The 19,842-nt window shown below is 41.7% G+C and overlaps 1 protein-coding gene across 7 annotated transcripts in view; it reads right to left on the bottom strand.

Moving 5' to 3' along the window:
- Positions 1 to 19,842, bottom strand: part of LOC138710190 (uncharacterized) — a 231,493-nt gene that overhangs the window by 24,095 nt on the left and 187,556 nt on the right. The window contains exons 5-7 of one of the 7 annotated variants that reach the window (XM_069840836.1): positions 14,232 to 14,413; positions 13,876 to 14,129; positions 2,905 to 2,923 (exon numbers count right to left, since the gene is read on the bottom strand). The exons of 5 other annotated variants lie outside the window; for them this stretch is intronic. In XM_069840836.1, the coding sequence (XP_069696937.1) occupies positions 13,904 to 14,129; positions 14,232 to 14,413 (408 nt within the window). In that variant the 3' untranslated portion in view covers positions 2,905 to 2,923; positions 13,876 to 13,903. Of the gene's footprint in view, positions 1 to 2,904; positions 2,924 to 13,875; positions 14,130 to 14,231; positions 14,414 to 19,842 lie in introns of those variants that run through there. One more of the 7 variants, XM_069840835.1, reaches the window with a different exon arrangement.

Genomic DNA, 19,842 nt, shown 5'->3' on the forward strand with positions numbered 1-19,842 from the left:
CGTTAGTGGATCGTCAGGCTAGAGAACAGAAACAGATAGTTGCCGAAGAGATTCGACGGGCCATGGAAGAAGCGGCAACATAATTAAGGACCCCATATAGTGGCTCTATGGAACCATCGCCTTCAGCGTCAAGACGCCGAAGTTCGACGGTACGACGTCTTGGGCGATTTTCCGTCGCCAGTTCGAGGCTACCGTGGTACATAATAGGTGGACAGCAGCAGAGAAGACTACCCAGCTGCTGCCCGTGCTTCAGAGACAGATGTCGGAGATACTTCACAGTGTTGCACAAGATGGAACAGCTGCAGAGATAATGAAGGCCTTGGAGGGACGCTATGGTGACCAACTTGCGGCCCATTTAGGACCCAACTGAAAATGAGAGTCCAAAAGTCAGGTGATTCCCTACAAGAATTTCTGATGGCGGTAGAACAACTGGCCCAAAAGGCCCTCAGGGGTCTACCTCCTGACTTCGTCGCTGGAGAGGCGGCTTACACCTTCGGCAGTGGAGTTCGAGACCCCAAGATCAGACAACTACTCTTGGCTGAGTATCGCACCATCAACGAAGCTCTGGCGGCAGCCCTCAGGATGGAGGCAGCCAAGTTCAAGGCGAACATCTCGGCATTGCACCGGATTAGGAGCGGCGGCCGACGTCGAGGAACGTCAACCGAAGTTACCCGAGCGATGGAGACGAGGAGTACCCACCTGCTGGTCCTGCGGCGAACCTGGACACTTAAGGAGGGACTGTGACCAATCTGACAGGAAAATTAGAGGGGGCCGATGCGAGATGGGGCCTGTCAGCGCCGTCATCACCATTCCCTCAGCCGATCTTGCAGACGGTTAACATAAGATGCGACGATGGGCTGATTGCTGAGAGGCCGTCCATGCAGAGTACCAGTAGACACCGGGGCGTCCTTCACTATCGCCAGGCCGGAAGTTGTGTGTGGCCTACCTGGGAGGACGCCGCTGAGCCGATATGAGCTACGTAATGCTTCAGGGAGACCTTGCCCATTCAGAAAGAGGTTTTCCTGGATCTGACCTTGGGAAAGAGGAGACTGGAGATGTGGGTGTTCGTCGCCAACACAATGAAAACGGCATCCTGGGACTCGACACTATGCGGATCTTCGATGCGATGGTGGACGACCGGCACCGTATCCTCCGTTTTGGTAAGGATGAAGTGTTCCTGCGGGACGTCGAAGACCAATTCATGGCTAGGAGACTCACCTTGGAGAATCAAGTGATAATCTCAGCAGACTACGAGATGGTGGTGACGGCACGACTGGATGGACAGCCTAAGAGAAATGCTCTTCAATTCGCAAATAACTCCAATAGATGGGGTTTATGTGGCCAGATCGTTACGCCCAAACCAGGTGGTACCGGTGAGGGTCCTGAATGTCACCAATCGGGACAAGGAGGTGAATAGTGGAACTGTACTAGGTGGCATCGAGCCAGTAGTGTCTGTGACGTTTCTGGGAGATAACGAGGAGGATCACTGACCACGTCCAGATCTAGACCCATTGCTGAAAGAGCTGGCTCGAGAACTGGCGGAGAATCTAAGCAGAGGAGAAAGAAGACAAGTCCACGATCTATTGACAGAGTTTCAGGACGCGTTCAGTCTGTCTGAAAATGAGTACAGGAGAACGGAGAAAGTTCAACACCGCATCGACACAGGAAATGCTCGCCCAATGAGAAAACCTCCTTGACGTGTCCCTCTAGCTAACCAGAGGGAGATTAACAGCCAACTGGAGGGCAAGAGGGGTCATCGAGGAATCCGACAGCCCTTGGTCATCACCGGTGATGCTGGTGAAGAAGAATGGGGACCTGCGTTTCTGCGTGGACTACAGAAGATTGAATGACGTCACCAAGAAGGACTGCTTTTCCCTTCCACGAATTGACGACACCTTGGACACCATGGCGGGAGCAGAGTGGTTCTCAACGTTGGATCTCAAGTCAGGGTACTGGCAGGTGGCGTTACATCCTGAGGACGAGGAGAAAACGGCATTCTCTCCAGGCAAGGGACCATCATGCTGTTCGTTCTCTGCAATGCCCCGGCTACATTCCAGAGACTAATGGAGTCCGTAATAAGAGGCCTGACATCCAACACCTGTTTGCTGTGCCTTGATGACGTCATCGTGGTCGGCAAGGCCTTCGGCGAACAACTGTCGAACCTGAAGAAAGCGTTTGAGAGACTGCGACAAGCCAGGCTGAAGTTTAACCCGAAGAAATGTAATCTGTTCCAGAAGGTCAGCTACCTGAGGCACGTAGTAGGGGCCAAAGGAGTGGTCACGGACCCAGAGAAGTTGCAAGCCGTCAGGGGATGCCCGAGAACGAGGGACAAGCAGGAGCTGCACCGCTTTCTCGGCCTCTGCACTTATTACAGAATGTTCGTAGCTGGGTACTCTAACATCGCCAAGCCTCTAACTCAGCTGACCGAGGGAAAACGACAATGCCAATGGACGGATGAGGTGGAGTCATCCTTCCAATCGCTGAAAGAGGCGCTTTACACTGCTCCTGTACTCAGATACCCCATCCTTGAAAAGAAGTTCACCCTTGACAAGGACGCTAGCAACGTAGGCATCGGCGGAGTACTCTCTCAGGAACAGGACAGTGAAGAGAGGGTGATTGCCTACTTCAGCCGAACACTCTCCAAGGCTGAAAGATACTACTGCGTGACACGTAGAGAACGTCTTGCCATTGTGGAAGCCCTGAAGCATTTACACAAATATTTGTATGGCCAGGAATTCCATCTGAAGACAGATCATTCTGCACTCACCTGGCTATTGGGTTCAAGAATCTGGAGGGGCAGACCGCCCGTTGGGTTCAACGTCTGCAGAAGTACAACTTCACCTCTGAACATCGCCAAGGGAAGAAAGATTTCAATGCTGATGTCCTATCACGAAGCCCGTGCCTGGATGGCTGCAGACACTGCCTGAAAGTAGAAGAGCAAGATGGCGCTCACGTAGTTCGAGCTATAGCCGACCAGCCGAGCCCTGGATGGGATAACGCCGCCATAAGGAGGGAGAAGTTGCAGGACCCAAACATTGGACAGCTACTGCGTGGCATGGAGTCCCGTCAGAGGCCAGTGTGGGCCGATATCGCCAACCGTAGCACCACTTACAAGAGCTACAGTGCCCAGTGAGAATCCATCACGGTCAAGGATGGTATCCTGAAAAGGATTTGGGAGTCAGCCGATAGTAGGACCCAAATACAACTCGTCCTGCCCAGGAGCAAGGTGAAGGAAGTGCTGGAAGAAACTCATGCTGGCGCGACTGGAGGCCACCTGGGAGCCAACAAGACGCTGGACAAGTTATGACAGAGTCTACTGGCTGCATAAGAGAACAGACACGGAACAATGGTGCCGAAAGTGCGACACTTGTGCGGCCAGTCGCGGACCAAGGACTCGCAGCAGGTATGCCATGCAGCTGTGCAACTAGGAGCTCCTTTTGAGACAATCGCCATCGAAGTTGCTGGACCATTCCCGACCACGGATTGAGGGAACCGCTATCTGCTAGTCGCCATGGATTATTTCACAAAATGGCCTGAGGTATACACGATTCTCAACCAAAGGCTTCGACGGTGGCAGGCACACTGCTTGACAACTTCATCTGCCGATTCGGTGTGCCCTGGGAAATGCATAGTGATCAGGGGCGCAACTTCGAATCCAACCTGATGAGAGAATTGTTCGAGCGTCTGGGGGTGAATAAAATCAGGACCACTTCCCTCCACCCACAGTCCGACGGCATGGTGGAACGCTACATCAAGACCATGGAAGAGCACTTGCGGAAGGTAGTGTCCAACCATCAGCGAGACTGAGATGCCAGAGTCCCACTGTTCCTCTTGGCCTATAGAGTTTCGGTCCACGATACAACAGGGATGACATCGGCAAACATGATTTCAGAAGAGAGCTGCACCTGCCCTGTGATCTGCTGTTTGGCACGCCACCAAGCACCTACCAGCCAGCGACTGACTACGTGGCAGAACTGACCGAGAATTTGAAAGGAGTCATCAACTGGCTAGAGAGAATCTCAAGATGGCCAGCGACAGGATGAAAGTGCGTTACGACAGATTAGCCAACTCTGCGGGATTCCAGGAGGGCGACCTGGTGTGATGTATCGACCAACCAGGACCAAAGGAAAATCACCGAAGCTGCAGCGTGTCTGGGATGGACCCTACCGCGTGGTAACCCGGATCAACGACGTGGTGCACCGCGTCCAGCGACAGCCCAGAGGGAAGATGATGGTGGTGCACCTGGACCGACTAGTGGCTTACCAAGGGACTGTCTGGGACATACAGCCCTAAGGAGGGAGCAATCTGGCACCCGTCTGGAACGTTCTGCTGGTGTCTGGTTTCCACGGGAGTCGCGCGCGCGTCCGGCAGAATGGAGGGCGCAGGAAGGCGAGGCTCGAGCTTCGGTGGGCACTGGGGCGCAGTGCTAGGCGTGGGGAAGAAAAGCAACTGCGACTGAGCGGAGAAAGCAGGGGAAGCCTATAGAAGCACAATCCTCTCGACGTTTCGCAAAGCCAAGCGAATCGAGGTTTCGAGATCGTGTGATTTAATAAATGAAAGGAGGCTAGTGTGTGTGAGTAGTCAGTCAGTCAGCTAATTTGCGGAGACGTATCCAGTGGATCTGAGTTCAAGGCGCAGTGAACTTGAGTAACTGTGGCAGCATCCAGGCGAAGGCAATGCATCAGGGTGAACTGTCTCTGGAAGGCTTGGGATTCGATGTACAGTGAACTTGAGTGAGCTGGAAGTACTAGCCAAGGCAAACGAATTGTGAACTGAGAACTTACAGTTTTGTTTTGTACATAGTGCTTTGTGAACATTAGTTGAGATTAGGAGTACATTGTTGTTCTTCTGAATAATTCACGTGAGTTGTCATTGTCGTTCTCTGGAGTGGAATAATGACTACTGTGTTGCTATGTTGAGTGGAATACCCATTGTTGACGGGTGTGTCGTTAGTCAGAAATAAAAACCACATTGCAGAATAAAAGTTACAGTATTATCATACCGATATGAAATGTATTTTCTTATTTAAATAAAAGGTAAAAGGTAAAGGTATCTCTGTAACATGCCATGAAGGCACTTGGGGGCATGGAGGTAGAGCCCCATGCTTTCCATGACCTCGGCACTAGAATGAGGTGGTGTGGTCAGCACCATGCTCTGACCGCCTTTCACCCCCTGGAAAGACCCGGTACTCAATTTTATAGAAGGCTGAGTGAAAGTGGTAAAATGTATTAACCAAGAATAAACTATTTTCTATTTTGTCACCTAGCCTAATTTAAACGTTTCATGCAAAGTAAAGCTGTTATGCTAAATTATTTACTTTTTCATAGCCAGTTTCTTGGTTCTGTAAATGATCATCCTCGTTAATATCTTCATTATCCTGAACTTCTAGTCCTTCATTTATGTACTGTTCAATCAACAAATTGTGATCAGTACATTTATTGTGCAATATACATGCTGCTAGTACAGTCACTGGAATTAAATCAGTTCTATTCATGTTCACATATTTCAACCTTCGAAATACACCTTTAAGTAGTGCAAATGCTCTTTCAATCACTTGCCTGGTTTGTGACACCTGGAAATTAAATTGACGTTGAATTCTCGTCAGATTGCCCCTATCAATGTAGGGAGGGATATGCCACTCCATCACAGGGTAAGTTTTGCCTTTCACTATAAATTCATCTTGTGGGAAAGAGTGGCGAGGATTAGACATGATGTCCCTATAAATCTCTAAATACCGATACATTCTTGCATCACTTATTGAGCTGGGATAGGGAATGAAACAATCAATAAATTTCACTAATGAATCATAAATCCCTTGTAAAGTGATAGCTTTGAAACATTTCCGCTTTATGTCAACTTCTGGGTCTTCTTTGGGGCGTTTTATGGGAATATAAGAACCATCAATGACATCAATAACATTGGGTATGTTTGACAGCTTTTTAAATGACTCTTGATTTTCCAATATCTACTCCTTGTCAGGGGCGTATTTTGCGGGCTACCGGGGCTACCGGCGGTAGCCCAAGGAAATTACAAAAGAAAAAGTTTATAATATAACATAATGTAATAATTTTGTATTATTAGTTTTACCATAGTAATTAAAATTAAAGTAATTGTTAGATATATTTTGTGTAATAATAGGGTCAGTGGTAGCCCAAACCCTTTAACCAGTATACGCCCCTGCTCCTTGTGACCATTTGATTGCAGTATTAGCTATAGACCAATTAGCCTTACATCTATCATATGTAAAGTCATGGAGCATTTGATATCGGATTATATTCGTCATGTTCTAAATGTGAAAGACTGGCTTTACAATCGCCAGCATGGTTTTAGGGAAGGCTTCTCATGTGAGTGTCAAATTACGTCGCTGGTTCAGGATCTAGCTGAAGAGGTAGGTAGAGGCAGAAGAATCTATGCAGTTGTGATTGATTTTTCGAAAGCACTTGATTTAGTGCTACATGACATATTAATAGATAAGTTAAGTAGGCTAGGAATAGATGAAAGAGAAGTGCTATGGATCCAAGAATTCTTAAAAGGTAGAACCCAGAGTGTTAAAGTCACAAAATATCGCAAATTGGGAATGTAAGTTCAGGGGTGCCATAGGGTAGCGTTCTGGGGCCATTACTCTTTATAATATCCTAAATGACTTATGCCAGAATATTACATCAAATGTGAGGCAATTTGCAGACAACGCCATTATCTATAGAAAGATTGGAAAAATTCAGATGTGGATGCTATTCAAACGGACTTGAATAAAACTTATAACTGGGCATTAATAATAATAATAATAATAATAATAATAATAATAATAAAAATATTTATTTTAGCTGGCAGAGTTAATGCCGTAAGGCCTTCTCTTCCACTCAACCAGCAAAAAGTATACACACATATGTATGAACTTACAAAGAATTCAACAATTTGATTTAGATAAGAGCTACACGTATACAAGAGTTATTTACGAATTAAACAACAAAATACTATGAACCATTAATTAAACAATGAAATACAAACTATGTAGAAGAATTAAGCTAAAATACATAGAATGTTAATATATTTCAAATAATGTTAGATAATAGAAAGAGATTATTATGAGACAATTTTGAAAATACAGCACTATCAGGATGCATGTCTAAAGGAAGAAGTAACAATGTAGACAGTGATAGTTTAAGTCAGTATGATTGGAGTGAAATGCTAAGAAGGTTATCTTTTAAGCTGTTTTTAAAAGTGTTTATTGTCTTGCAGCCCCTAATACTTTGTGACAAGGAATTCCATTGTCGCGAGGTGGATACTGTAAAGGATGATGAGTAACGAGATGTTCTATGAAGGGGTATACTTAACGTGCCACAGATAAGTGATCTGGTATTTACATCGTGGTTAGACTATAGATAAGAGAAACGAGACGAAAGGTAATTTGGTGTTGAAGTGTGCAGAATTCGAAAGAGTAAAGACAAAGAATGTAAAGTTCTATGTTCTTTAAGTCGGAGCCACGAAAGACTTGTGAAGGACGGTGATATGTGATCATATCATCGGATGTTGCATACATATCTGACGCACATATTCTGAACTCACTGTAACTTGACTGACAGTTCAGAACTTAGGTCACTTAACAAAACATCACAATAATCGGAATGTGGCATTACTAGGGTTTGTACTAGGGTAAGTTTTAGTTGCTGGGGCAAGAAGTTTCTTAAGCGACTCAAACAGTGAATGAACAGATTTTTTTTATAGTTTCTTTAACCTGAAAATTCCAATTTAGATTATTATCGAAAAAGAAGCCAAGATTTTTTACGACAGATGAATAAGGGATCAGCATGTTGTTAAGTGTAACAACTGAAAGATTACTGCTATTAAGAGAGTTAACTAAATGCTTATAGCCAATAATTATAGCTTGAGTCTTACTTGGATTAAGTGCGAGTCCGAAATTGACCGCCCAAGTGGAGACAGTGGCTAGGTCCCAATTCAACTTGTCAATAGATTCATTGATCGTATTGGGTCTGGAATGTATGTAAAGTTGTAGGTCGTCGGCATAGAGGTTATATCGGCAATACTGTAAGTTCTTCGATACATCATTAATGTAGATAGAGAAGAGTAGTGGTCCTAATACAGAGCCCTGGGGCACTCCCGCCTTTGTGCATCGCCATTGGGAGAACAGATGCATAGGATGAAAATAAATGGTTCTAAAAGTAAATCTATAGCATTTTGTAAAACCCGAGAGGAAACTAGTCTAAATTACGAATTCAGTGGTGTTGTAATTCTGCAAGAACAATGTTGTAAATACCTAGGAGTATATTTAAACTTCAAACTTTCTTGGGGAGAGCATGTTGATAATGTTACGGGTAAAGCATGGAGGGCACTTCACTTTATTATGAGAATTTTAAAAAAGGCTAGCCCCAAATCGAGGGAAATAGCATATCTAAGATTAGTGCGACTGCTAATGGAATACGGAACTACATGTTGGGATCCCTATAGAATATATATCAGATAAATTCCTTAGAAAAAATCCAGTATAGGGCAGCTAAATTTGTTAAAGGCAAAAAGACAGAAATGATATGATAAAAGTTCTTAAATGGGAAACATTGGAAAACAGACGTAGAAAAACTAGAACAACATCATTGTATCCAGCACATCTAGGTCAAAAAGCATGGGTAGACATAATGGGTCGGTCAGAGAAGCCAACATACTATGGAAGTAACGATCATGATTTTAAAATCAAATGTAGGAAACAGAGAATGGATGTAGGTAAATGCTCATTTTTAAATAGAACTATAAATGATTGGAATGATCCACCTGCAGCAGTCTTTGAGGGCTGTCCTTCCTTAAGGAAATTCAAGAATAACTTAAAAAGTTGTGTATAAAGTGTAAATTAAAATTAAAGCGACATGTATTTACTTATCCTGATGAGTTACTCCCTTGGTTTGAATTGTAAATTATTTAAAAATAGTTTGTAAAAGGGTCTTAGACTAGAAATGTTTAGTTTAAATTTAGTTCTGTTTATAAGTATGAATAAGAGTGTAATTGTTTGTCTTATCTGATCTGTTGTATCAGTGAAGCATGGTGAGTCAGTGAAGTTATGGTTTTACAGTGCAGTGAATAGTTTCGATCAGTGATAATTTATTGTGTCAATGAAATGTGTTCTATAGTGTCAGTGAAATGCGTCATAGTGCCAGTACAGTGAGTGAGATGAGAGTAAAGTGAAAGATTATTATCAGTACCAATGTGAAAATTATGGAGGGCCTATATATATGTAGGTTGTAATGTAAAATTAGGTTCACTTATTAATTATGTTATTTTATGTATTATTATTAATTGTAATTATTGTGTATAATTGTATTGTACTGTGTATATAATTGTATTGTGTATTGTTTATATTGTGTGTACTGTTATTAAATTCCACCCATCACCGTAAAAAAACAGCTTGTTACGAAACCTAACAATAAGCTTCGGAATGGGACTGATTCTCCGGCATGACCACAGCAAAGGAATAAGGTTATGAGATTTCGTACATTGAATGTAACTAGTCTTTATAGAACAGGAGGAGTAAACTTAGTAGCAAAAGAACTAGCTAGATATAGGATAGACTTTTGGGAGTACAAGAGGTTAGGTTAATGGGAATGGCATATCACAAATAGGAGACTACTTGTTGTATTATGGGGAAAGAAACAATAATCACCAATTCGGAACAGGATTTTTTGTGCATAAAAGAATAAAATCAGCAGTAAAAAAGGTCGAATTTATCAGTGACAGGTTATCATATTTAGTACTTAAGGGTAGATGGTGCGACATCATAGTTATAAATGCTCACGCCCCTACAGAAGAGAAAGACGACAATATAAAGGATAGCTTCTATGAGGAATTGGAACACAATTTTGATCAGTTTATCTAGATATCACATGAAAATTTTACTGGGAGATTTCAATGCTAAAGTAGGACGGGAGGATATTTATAAATCAACTATTGGAAAAGAGAGCTTACATGTAACCAATAATGACAATGGAGTTAGGTTTGTCAACTTTGCCACATCATAAAATTTAATTGTCAAAAGTACAACATTCCCCCATAAGGATATACATAAATATACTTGGACTTCTCCAGATGGAATGACACACAACCAAATAGACCACATCTTGATAGATAAACGAAGACATACTAGTATAGTAGGCATTCGAACTTTCAGGGGGGCAGACTGTAATTCTGACCATTATTTGGTAATTGGAGAATTAAGAGAAAGACTATCAGTAGCCAAGCGAGTAGAGCAACAAGTTAATATTAGTAAATTCAATATTCTAAAATTAAAGGACGAGGAAACTAAGCAACATTACCAGGTCGAAATTTCAAATAGGTTTGCTACTTTAGCAACGTCCGACGGAGCTGAGGAATAGTTAAATGTTAATAGCGTGTGGGAGAATATCCGAAATAGCAAAATTTCAGCTGAGCAGAGCATAGGTCATCATGCAACTAAGAAAAGGAAACCATGGTTTGATGAAGATTGTTCTATTGTAGCAGATAGACGGAATCGGGCAAAATTGAAATTCTTACAGGATCCAATTGAGGAGAATAGAGATAATTATTTCAATGAAAGACTGGAAGCAAGTCGTACACTCAGGAATAAAAAGAGAGATTACTTGAAGGAAAAACTAAATAACGTAGAAACAAATAATAAGAATAAAAACATTCGGGATTTATATAAGAGTGTAAAGGAATTAAAGAACGGATATTAAGCAAGGGTAAACGTGATCAAGAATGAGAATGGTGACTTGCTTGGAGACTCTCATTCAGTCCTGAACAGGTGGAAAAACTATTTCGGACAACTAATAATTTACATAGGCCAAATAGAAAGGATCAGGTCGAAATTAAAATACAAACTTCTGAGCCATTTAAACTCGAACCCACACTTACTGAAGTCGAAATTGCGGTAGAAAATCTGAAAAAGTACAAGTCTCCAGGTATTGATCAAATTCCAGCAGAATTAATACAAGAGGGTGGAAGTGCATTATCTAGCGAAATTTATAAGCTTGTACTTGCAATTTGAGAAAAGGAAATTGTACCAAATGGAAGGAATCCATAAGGGGGATAAGACTAACTGTAGTACCTAACTTTCGAGGAATATCACTTTTACTGACATCCTACAAAATTTTGTCGAATATCCTTTTGAGAAGATTAACTCCATATGTACAGTAGATGAAATTAGTGGCGATCATCAGTGTGGTTTTAGGCGTAATAGATCGATTATTGATCATATTTTTTGTATTCGACCGATATTGGAGAAAAAATGGGAGTATAAGGGTACAGTACACCAGTTATTCATAGATTTCAAAAAGGCATATCACTCGGTTAAGAGAGAAGTTTTATATAATATTGTGACAGTCGGGAGTCGATCGCCTCCCACAGAGGTCGGGGGCGCACGAGAAAACGCGGTGAAGAAGGTTGCGGCCGCTCGGGTCTGGAGGGGACAGACGTAAGGTGGCGGCGCGGACGTGACGAAGGGTGAGGGGGAAGTAAGCAGCTGGTGACTGAGGGGAGAAATCCAGAGAAGTCTGGATAGGCGTCATCCTCTCGGTATCTGAAGATTGTTCGCGAAATTGTACATTCTCCTAGCTATGGTTTGGTTATAAATTACGACACGCGAGTGAACTTGAGCAGTCCATTGTTGTAATCGTTGGACAGCAAGCCAGCCAGTCTTGTGTAGCACTGAAGCCAGCTTCGAGACCGGAGTTCGACTTGAGTGTGTCCGCAGCTGTGTAAGCATCCGAAGTCCTGAGTTCGAGTGCAGTGGACCGCAGTTGGGGGACCTGAGTTCGTAGTTCAGTGTACTGTCTCTGAAGGTCTGGGGTTCGAGATACTGTGAACTTGAGTGACTGAGCTAGAAGAGCTAGCCAAGGCAAACGAACTGTGAACTCAGAACTGACAGTTCTGTTTTGTAAACAGTGCTTTGTGAACATTAGTTAAGATTAACAGTTCATTGTTGTTCTCAATAATCCAAGTAAATTGTCATTGTCGTCTGTGGAGTGCAACGAATACTGTGTTACTGTGTGGAGTGGAAATCCCATTGTTGACGGGAGTAGAATTAAATTGTAGAAAGTGATTATTATTGGTGTGAGAATAAAATTACATTATTGTTTTGTAATAAAAGTTACAATATTCTTGTTGAATTTGGTATTCCCAAGAAACTAGTTCGATTAGTGAAACTTACAGCAGAGTCTATATAGGCCAGTTTCTATCACATACTTTTCCAATTCACTGTGGGCTAAAGCAAGAAGATGCACTATCACCTTTACTTCTTAACTTTGCTCTAGAATATGTCATTAGGAAAGTTCAGGATACCACAGAGGATTTGGAATTGAAAGGGTTACATCAGCTTCTTGTCTATGCTGATGACGTGAATATGTTAGCAGAAAATCCACAAACAATTAGGGAAAACACGGAAATTCTACTTGAAGCAAGTAAAGCAATATGTTTGGTAGTAAATTCTGAAAAGACAAAGTATATGATTATGTCTCGTGACCAGAATATTGTACGATATGAAACTATATAAATTGGAGATTTATCCTTCGAAGAGGTGGAAAAATTCAAATATCTTGGAACAACAGCAACAGATATAAATGACACTCACGAGGAAATTAAACACAGAATAAATATGGGAAATGCCTGTTATTATTCGGTTGAGAAGCTTTTGTCATCCAGTCTGCTGTGAAAAAACCTGAAAGTTAGAATTTATAAAACAGTTATATTACCGGTTGTTCTGTATGGATGTGAAACTTGGACTCTCACTTTGAGGGAGGAACAGAGATTAAGGGTGTTTGAGAATAAGGTTCTTAGGAAAATATTTGGGGCTAAGAGGGATCAAGTTACAGGAGAATGGAGAAAGTTACACACCACAGAACTGCACGCATTGTATTCTTCACCTGACATTATTAGGAACATTAAATCCAGACGTTTGAGATGGGCAGGGCATGTAGCATGTATGGGCGAATCCAGAAATGCATATAGAGTGTTAGTTGGGAGACCGGAGGGAATAAGACCTTTGGGAAGGCCGAGACGTAGATGGGAGGATAATATTAAAATGGATTTGAGGTAGGTGGGATATGATGGTAGGGACTGGATTAATCTTGCTCAGGATAGGGACCTATGGCGTACTTATGTGAGGGCAGCAATGAACCTCCGGGTTCCTTAAAAGCCATAATAAGTAAGTTATTAAATTCCTCTGATAAAATTAGGCAAGAAATTCTCCATCTCTTCAATAATATTTGGAAAACAGGCTTTTAACCTAAAACTTGGAAAAAATGCAAATGTAATTCCTATTCTCAAACCAGGTAAAGACAAATTGGACCCTAAATCATATAGACTGATATCTTTAACATTCTGCATTTCTAAATTACTGGAACGCATTGTTCACAGAGGATCAACCTGGAGACTTGAAACTTTCAATCTTTTAAGCCCATATCAGTTTGGCTTTAGATCATCATGTGGCACAACTGAAACTCTATTATATTTTGCTCAAGAAATTTATAAAGGTTTCACAGAAAAGAAGATCACATTAGCTGTAATGATAGACTTTGAAGCCGTTTTTGATAATACTCCACACAGATCCATTTTATTACAATCTATGAAACTTGGTATCAAACACAGAATGCTAAAATTTCTACATTCTTTTCTTAATGAACGAACAATTCAAACCTCAGTAAATAATCATTTATCTTTATCCAAAAAAATTACAGGTGGTATACCTCAAGGTTCTGTTTTAAGCCCAAATTATTTAATAGGGCAGACCGGGACACTTGAGTAGTGACTGCGACCGGTCTGGCCACAGGCAGGAGAGGTGGCCGACATTGAGGGGAGCCGACAGACGTCACCTGAGCGACGGACACAACGGGCACCCACCTGCTTGTCCTGCGGCAGACTGGGATACTTAAGGAGGAACTGCGACCAATCTCACCACAGGCAGGAGAGAGAGGTGGCCGACGTCGAGGGAGCCGACAGAAGTCACCTGAGCGACGGGTGCCCACCTGCTGGTCCTGCAGTGAACCTGGGCACTTACGGAGATATTGCGACCGATCTGGCTACAGTAGGAGAGAGAGGGGGCCGATGCTAGGAGGGCCACGTCGGCGCCGTCATCACCATCCCCCCGGCTAGTCCTGAAGCCAGTTAACAGAAGATGCGATGATGGGCTGATTGCTGAAGGACGGATAAAAGGCCGAATAATTCTTGATTATATTGGTGAAATCATTTAATTATACCTGTTACTGTTACTATTGCTCCATCCATGCAGAGTACTGGTGGACACTAGGGCGATGCTCACTATCGCCAGGCCAGACGTTGTGCGTGCCCTACCTGGGAGGACGCCGCTGCGCCGATACGAGCTACGTACTGCTTCAGGCGAGAGCTTGCCCATCCAGAGAGAGGTCTTCCTGGCTCTGACCTTAGAGAAGAGGAGATTAGAGATGTGGGTGTTCGTCGCCAACATCACTGAAGACGTCGTCCTGGGACTCGACCCCATGTGGTTACTCGATGTGACAATGGACGTCTGGCGCCGTATATGTCTTGGTCAGGATGAAGTGTTCCTGATGGACGCCGAAGACCAACCCATGGCCAGAGCGCTCTCCTTGGAGGGCCAAGTAGAAGAGCAAGATAACGCCCACGCAGTACGAGTAATCGCCGCCCAGCCAAGCCCAGGATGGGATGATACCACCATATGGAGGGAGCAGCTGGAGGACCCAAACATTGGACTGTCTAGCAGTCTACCAAGGGACTGTCCAGGACGACCAGTCCTAAGGAGGGAGCAATGTGGCAACCGGGCCGGAACATTCTGGCCGCGTCGGAGAGTTCGCGCGCGAAAGGAGGAACGGGGAGAGAGGAAGGCGAGCTTCGGTGGGTACTGGGGAGCGGCGCGAGAGGGAAAACTACGATACGCTAGCCGCTGTGCGAAGCGAGAGGGGAAGAAAAGAGACTGCAACTGAGCAAAGAAAGCAGGAGAAGTCTCTAGAAGCACAACCCTCTCGACGTTTCGTAGAAGCTACGCGACGCAGTACATTCGAGAATGTGTGATCTAATAAATAAAAGGGGCAAGTGAGCCAGTTCAGTTGAGCCAGTTTAGTTTGGTCTAGTCAGTGAATCAGCAGCGAGCAAAGAAGCCTGCCTTCGAGACCGGGGTACGACGTGAGGAGGACCGCAACTGTGGCAACGACCAGACAAGGATCTGGGTTCGACGTGTAGTGAACTTGAGTGGGTCCGCAACTGTGGTAGCGCCCAGGCGAGTGCGGCGTATCCGGAAGTCTTGGGTTCGAAGTGCAGTGAACTGTATCCGAAAGTCTTCGGTTCGAAGTGCAGTGAATTGTTATCTGGTTCGACGTACCATGAACATGAGTGAGTGAGCTAGGAGAACTAGCCAAGGCGAACGAACTGTGAACTGAGAACTGACAGTTTTGCTTTGTAAATATTAGTTGAGATTAGGAGTACATTGTTGTTCTTCCCAATAATTCATGTGAGTTGTCAATGTCGTTCTGTGGAGTGTAATAACGAGTACTGTATTGAGTGGAATATCCATTGTTGGCAGGTGTGTTGTTGAATGCTACAGTCCCGTCACACTAATTTCCGGCAGCCAATCGCGTTGCAGGTTGGTTAATTTAAACGTGTGCGTCTTGTGATTCACTCATAAAGACGTTATTCATTTCTTAAGGCTCGATAAATACTTAATATAATCGCCCGCCATTTTGGCTCTTTCGTTGGCGTTCGCAGAAAGCACACGAAGATATTTGCCGCACAATTATTTGCTGAATTACAGTGCATTTGATTTATTATCATAGAAGCTACGACATGATAATGTTTAACGGTGTAGCAAATAGATTCCTCGTATGGTAGCTCGGCAACAAAAGAACAAAAATGGGGAACGATACTACCTACCTAGACTTTATAGAGCCTTCACTTCCTAAGACGTAAGCAAAAAGGAGGAGTCACACCGGGAATAACAGCGTCGCGACTATAGGAATAAAAGTAACATTATTGTTTAATAAAAGTTACAATATATATACAGATGGCTCTCTCATGGATCCTGAAGAATGAGCTGGAGCAGATGGTGTTTGTAAATTCTTTTCCTTCTATAAGAATGGGGGGAAAAATACCACAAATCTTGATGAAGAAGTTGAAGTTATTTATACATCACTTCAAAATTTATTTCTTTGCATTCATCATTGCAAGAATATAAGTTGTTCATGAATCTGAAAATAACTAAATCTGACTTTTGGTTCTAGGGATTTTGAAATTATTTTATAAAATGTTGTCTTGCTGATGAAACATAGTTGTAAAGTTTTTGAAAATTTTTTTAACAATTTGTACCCTATACCACACAAGTATAATGCAGAACTCATTGCTATGCTTCCTATGGGGTTTTTATTGTACCTCGGTTCAGACTCCCACTCCCAATTACGGCCATTCTGGCACACTGCATTAACTTTCAGCAATGTTCCTATTGTTTTTACCGAAATATTTGTAACAGGGGAATGACAAATAATACAGAAGCGAAACAAAATTTGTAACGCTGATCAGAATACAAAAAATACTTTCTGGATCCTTATATTGCTTTCTGTTTCATGTGCAGTATCCTCGGAATCTGATGAATTAGAATTTGAAGTTTGTTCTTCTATTTGACAAGATATGTCTAAGTCAGTTTCTGGCTCACTCACATCAGATTCACGACACACATTTCTTAGCTTCTCGCACCCTATCTCACACTGCACAGCTTTGTTTATATTAGGTTCCTGTGAATTTTTTTCAGCCTCTTCGAGAACTACACACACGTCAATATTTTCAGCTATAGGTGCAACACTGCAACTTGCTATTGTTTCTTCGACGACCTTCTTTCGTTTATAAGCAGAGGAGCACATAGTATCAGAACTGTCTTGGAGAGATTCTCCCTTCAAAAATAAGGAAGGGACAGCCGTTTTCTTCAGTTTCATAGGAGTTCTACTATCTTTCATTAAACGTCTTTTTAGTAGAGACTATTCTTCGAAATCAGTATCATGGAAATGATTGGAACACACAACAGCAGTTTTCGATGGTTCAAAACTTTTTCTGTTGATTTTCTTCACCCATACTTTAAATCTTTGCGGTAACTTTTCTCTGTTCGGAAATACATGTTCTGCTTTTGCTGTTCCTTCTGAACACGAAAAAACACACCACCACAGCATTTTAAACCTAACATGGAACATCATGGCTTATATCATTAATTCATTCAATGGCATTAACACTAAAATAATTGAATTGAATTCGCTTCATTGTCAGGCAAGAACTTTGACCTACAATGTTCACTGTTAAGAATGGTAATCAAAACTTGTGAACTTTGTATCAACAACACCAACATGAACTTTGGTGATGTAAATAGGCATGGGAAACAATGCTTCAATCTAAGTTGGGTAATTAAGGAAGTAATTTGGCATTGGATGCAGCGCACATATCTTATTATTTACACACCACCATGGATTGTCTTCCATATGATATTGAAAGTTCTGTGGTCAAAACGTACTTTTTTTAGTGACCTGTGTTTTGAACTGTACCCTAATGTTTGTGATTGATCAAATGTAAGTGTCTGAAGCACAGATATATAGTAAATAGATCGGAAATGCCGTATCTTTAACCATAGGAGGCACTGAAGCCTCGTCAGGGAGGTAGTGCGGCAAGGGAAGCAGTGCCGACGCCATATTGTGATCACCCAGCAACTGAGCTTTTGTATCTGTGATTTCTGAAAGTTGTGATGTATTCGACATTTTATCACACTTTGTAATGAAAAAAATGTAAAGTGGTGAATCACTGTGTTGTTTGGGGATGTAATTTCAAATACACTGAAAAAGAACTGAAGAGGTGCAAAACGTATCTTTACATAGGTAAGTAAAATACCACTATTGTAAATTGTAACGAATATCGCAACACACTGTCAGATTTTTTTCTTTAAATTAGGTTTAGTTCCTAATATTTTAAAATCGTTATATATATATATATATATATATATATATATATATATATATATATATATATATAGACACACACACACACACACACACACTAGGCTAAATTCCTAAACTGTCAGGGTTAACACAATTATATTCTGGGCCAACAAATGAAATAACAATAGGCCTACATAACCTCTTTGAAACTGGTGGCCTAAGAGCAAATATATTGAATGTAATTTAATGTGGTTATTCCCAATTTAATTTCCATATTTCCAAATGAAACGTCAAAAAGAGATTTAAGGGAAGCATGGAATAAGGCAGTAAGAAGAGAAGGATGGCAGCCAACGAAATATTCAGCAGTCTGCTCCAGCATTTTCGTCCTGAAGATATGGACTACACAGGACAAACTCGAACACTGAGAGATGGAATAATTCCTTCAGTGTTTCCGTCATTTCCGAAATACTTGAAAACTGACCCAAAACTTTCTCGAAAACCTACAGAATATTGTGCACATTCAACCAATACAATGGAAGAAACACCTAGTACAAGTAGGGATGATTCTAATGAATCATTAGAACACAATACACATTTGGAGCAAACAGTGCAGTTGTCAGATAATTGTGACAATGATATGTTGAATAACAATGACATCACACCTCGTAAAAGAATGTTGGAACATAAATTAAACGAATGTAATAAAAGTTTAATTAGTGCTAAGAATTAAATTAAGGTGTTGCAACAGAAAGTGAGGATGCAGAATAATTTTACAATTAAAAGTAATAGTGAAATAATTGCTTATCTAGTGGAGAAGAAACTTCTAACATAAAGTGCAGTAGACTTCTGAGAAAAAAGTTTACCACTTGGTGCTTACAGTCTTGTGAAGAGAACAGTTCAGGAACATGATAATCAAAGTAATCCAAGTAATGTGTATGATGTTGACTTGCGTTCATTTGCATTAACTTTACATTATTACTCGCCTAAAGCTTATGAATATGTTAGGTCTACCTTCAACAACGCTTTACCAAGTCCATGGACAATATGAGCGTGGTACATAAAAGTTCACTGTATGTATGTATGTATGTATGTATTTATTTATTCACATTGCAATGGGTATATACTCGGTGGCAGTGGTAACCAGGTTTCAGTCAAGAGTGTTTTTGTGCTATTGAAATGAAAGTTTAGGATGCAAAGTTAAGAGACATTGTTCCTAGTGTTTGTATTTCAATAGATGATATGAGTCTAAGTGAACATATAGAGTTTGATGGGGTTAAGGTAATTGGATATGTTGATATAGGAGCAGAAACTGAAGATGACAGTTTGCCAATAGCAAAAATGACATCCGAATATGAATGATAAGAACTTTCTTGTGTTAAATATTATTAACATACCTTGTTAACATGTTTCTATCTATTTTCGGTCATCTTTGGAACTGGTCGTTGTTGGTCTTGGCGCCTCTTGTTTCCTGTGTGGGTGTGTTCGAAGTGTAGAGTCAAAGAATGTATGTATTTTGAAATTGAGTTGTGTGTTGAGAATGTCACGAAAACACACCCCAACGCCATTCTCAACACACAACTCAATTTCAAAACACATACACTCTTTGACTCTACACTTCGAACACACCCACACAGGAAACAAGAGGCGCCAAGACCAACAACGACCAGTTCCGAAGATGACCGAAAATAGGTCGAAACATGTTAGCAAGGTACGTTAATAATATTTATTTATTATACTCCAATTTTACAGAGAACCCTATTTTACCTGAGATAGGTATGTTAGGGTTATAAATACATAATAGTAATAATAATAATAATAATAATAATAATTATATGATACTGATTAATAAAGTCTCCTATTGCATTAGTCTTATATGTCAATTATGAAATTAATACAATTTTACAAATCTATA

The sequence above is a fragment of the Periplaneta americana genome, chromosome 12 (genome assembly GCF_040183065.1).
Source record: "Periplaneta americana isolate PAMFEO1 chromosome 12, P.americana_PAMFEO1_priV1, whole genome shotgun sequence".
Classification (NCBI taxonomy): Eukaryota; Metazoa; Arthropoda; class Insecta; order Blattodea; family Blattidae; genus Periplaneta; species Periplaneta americana.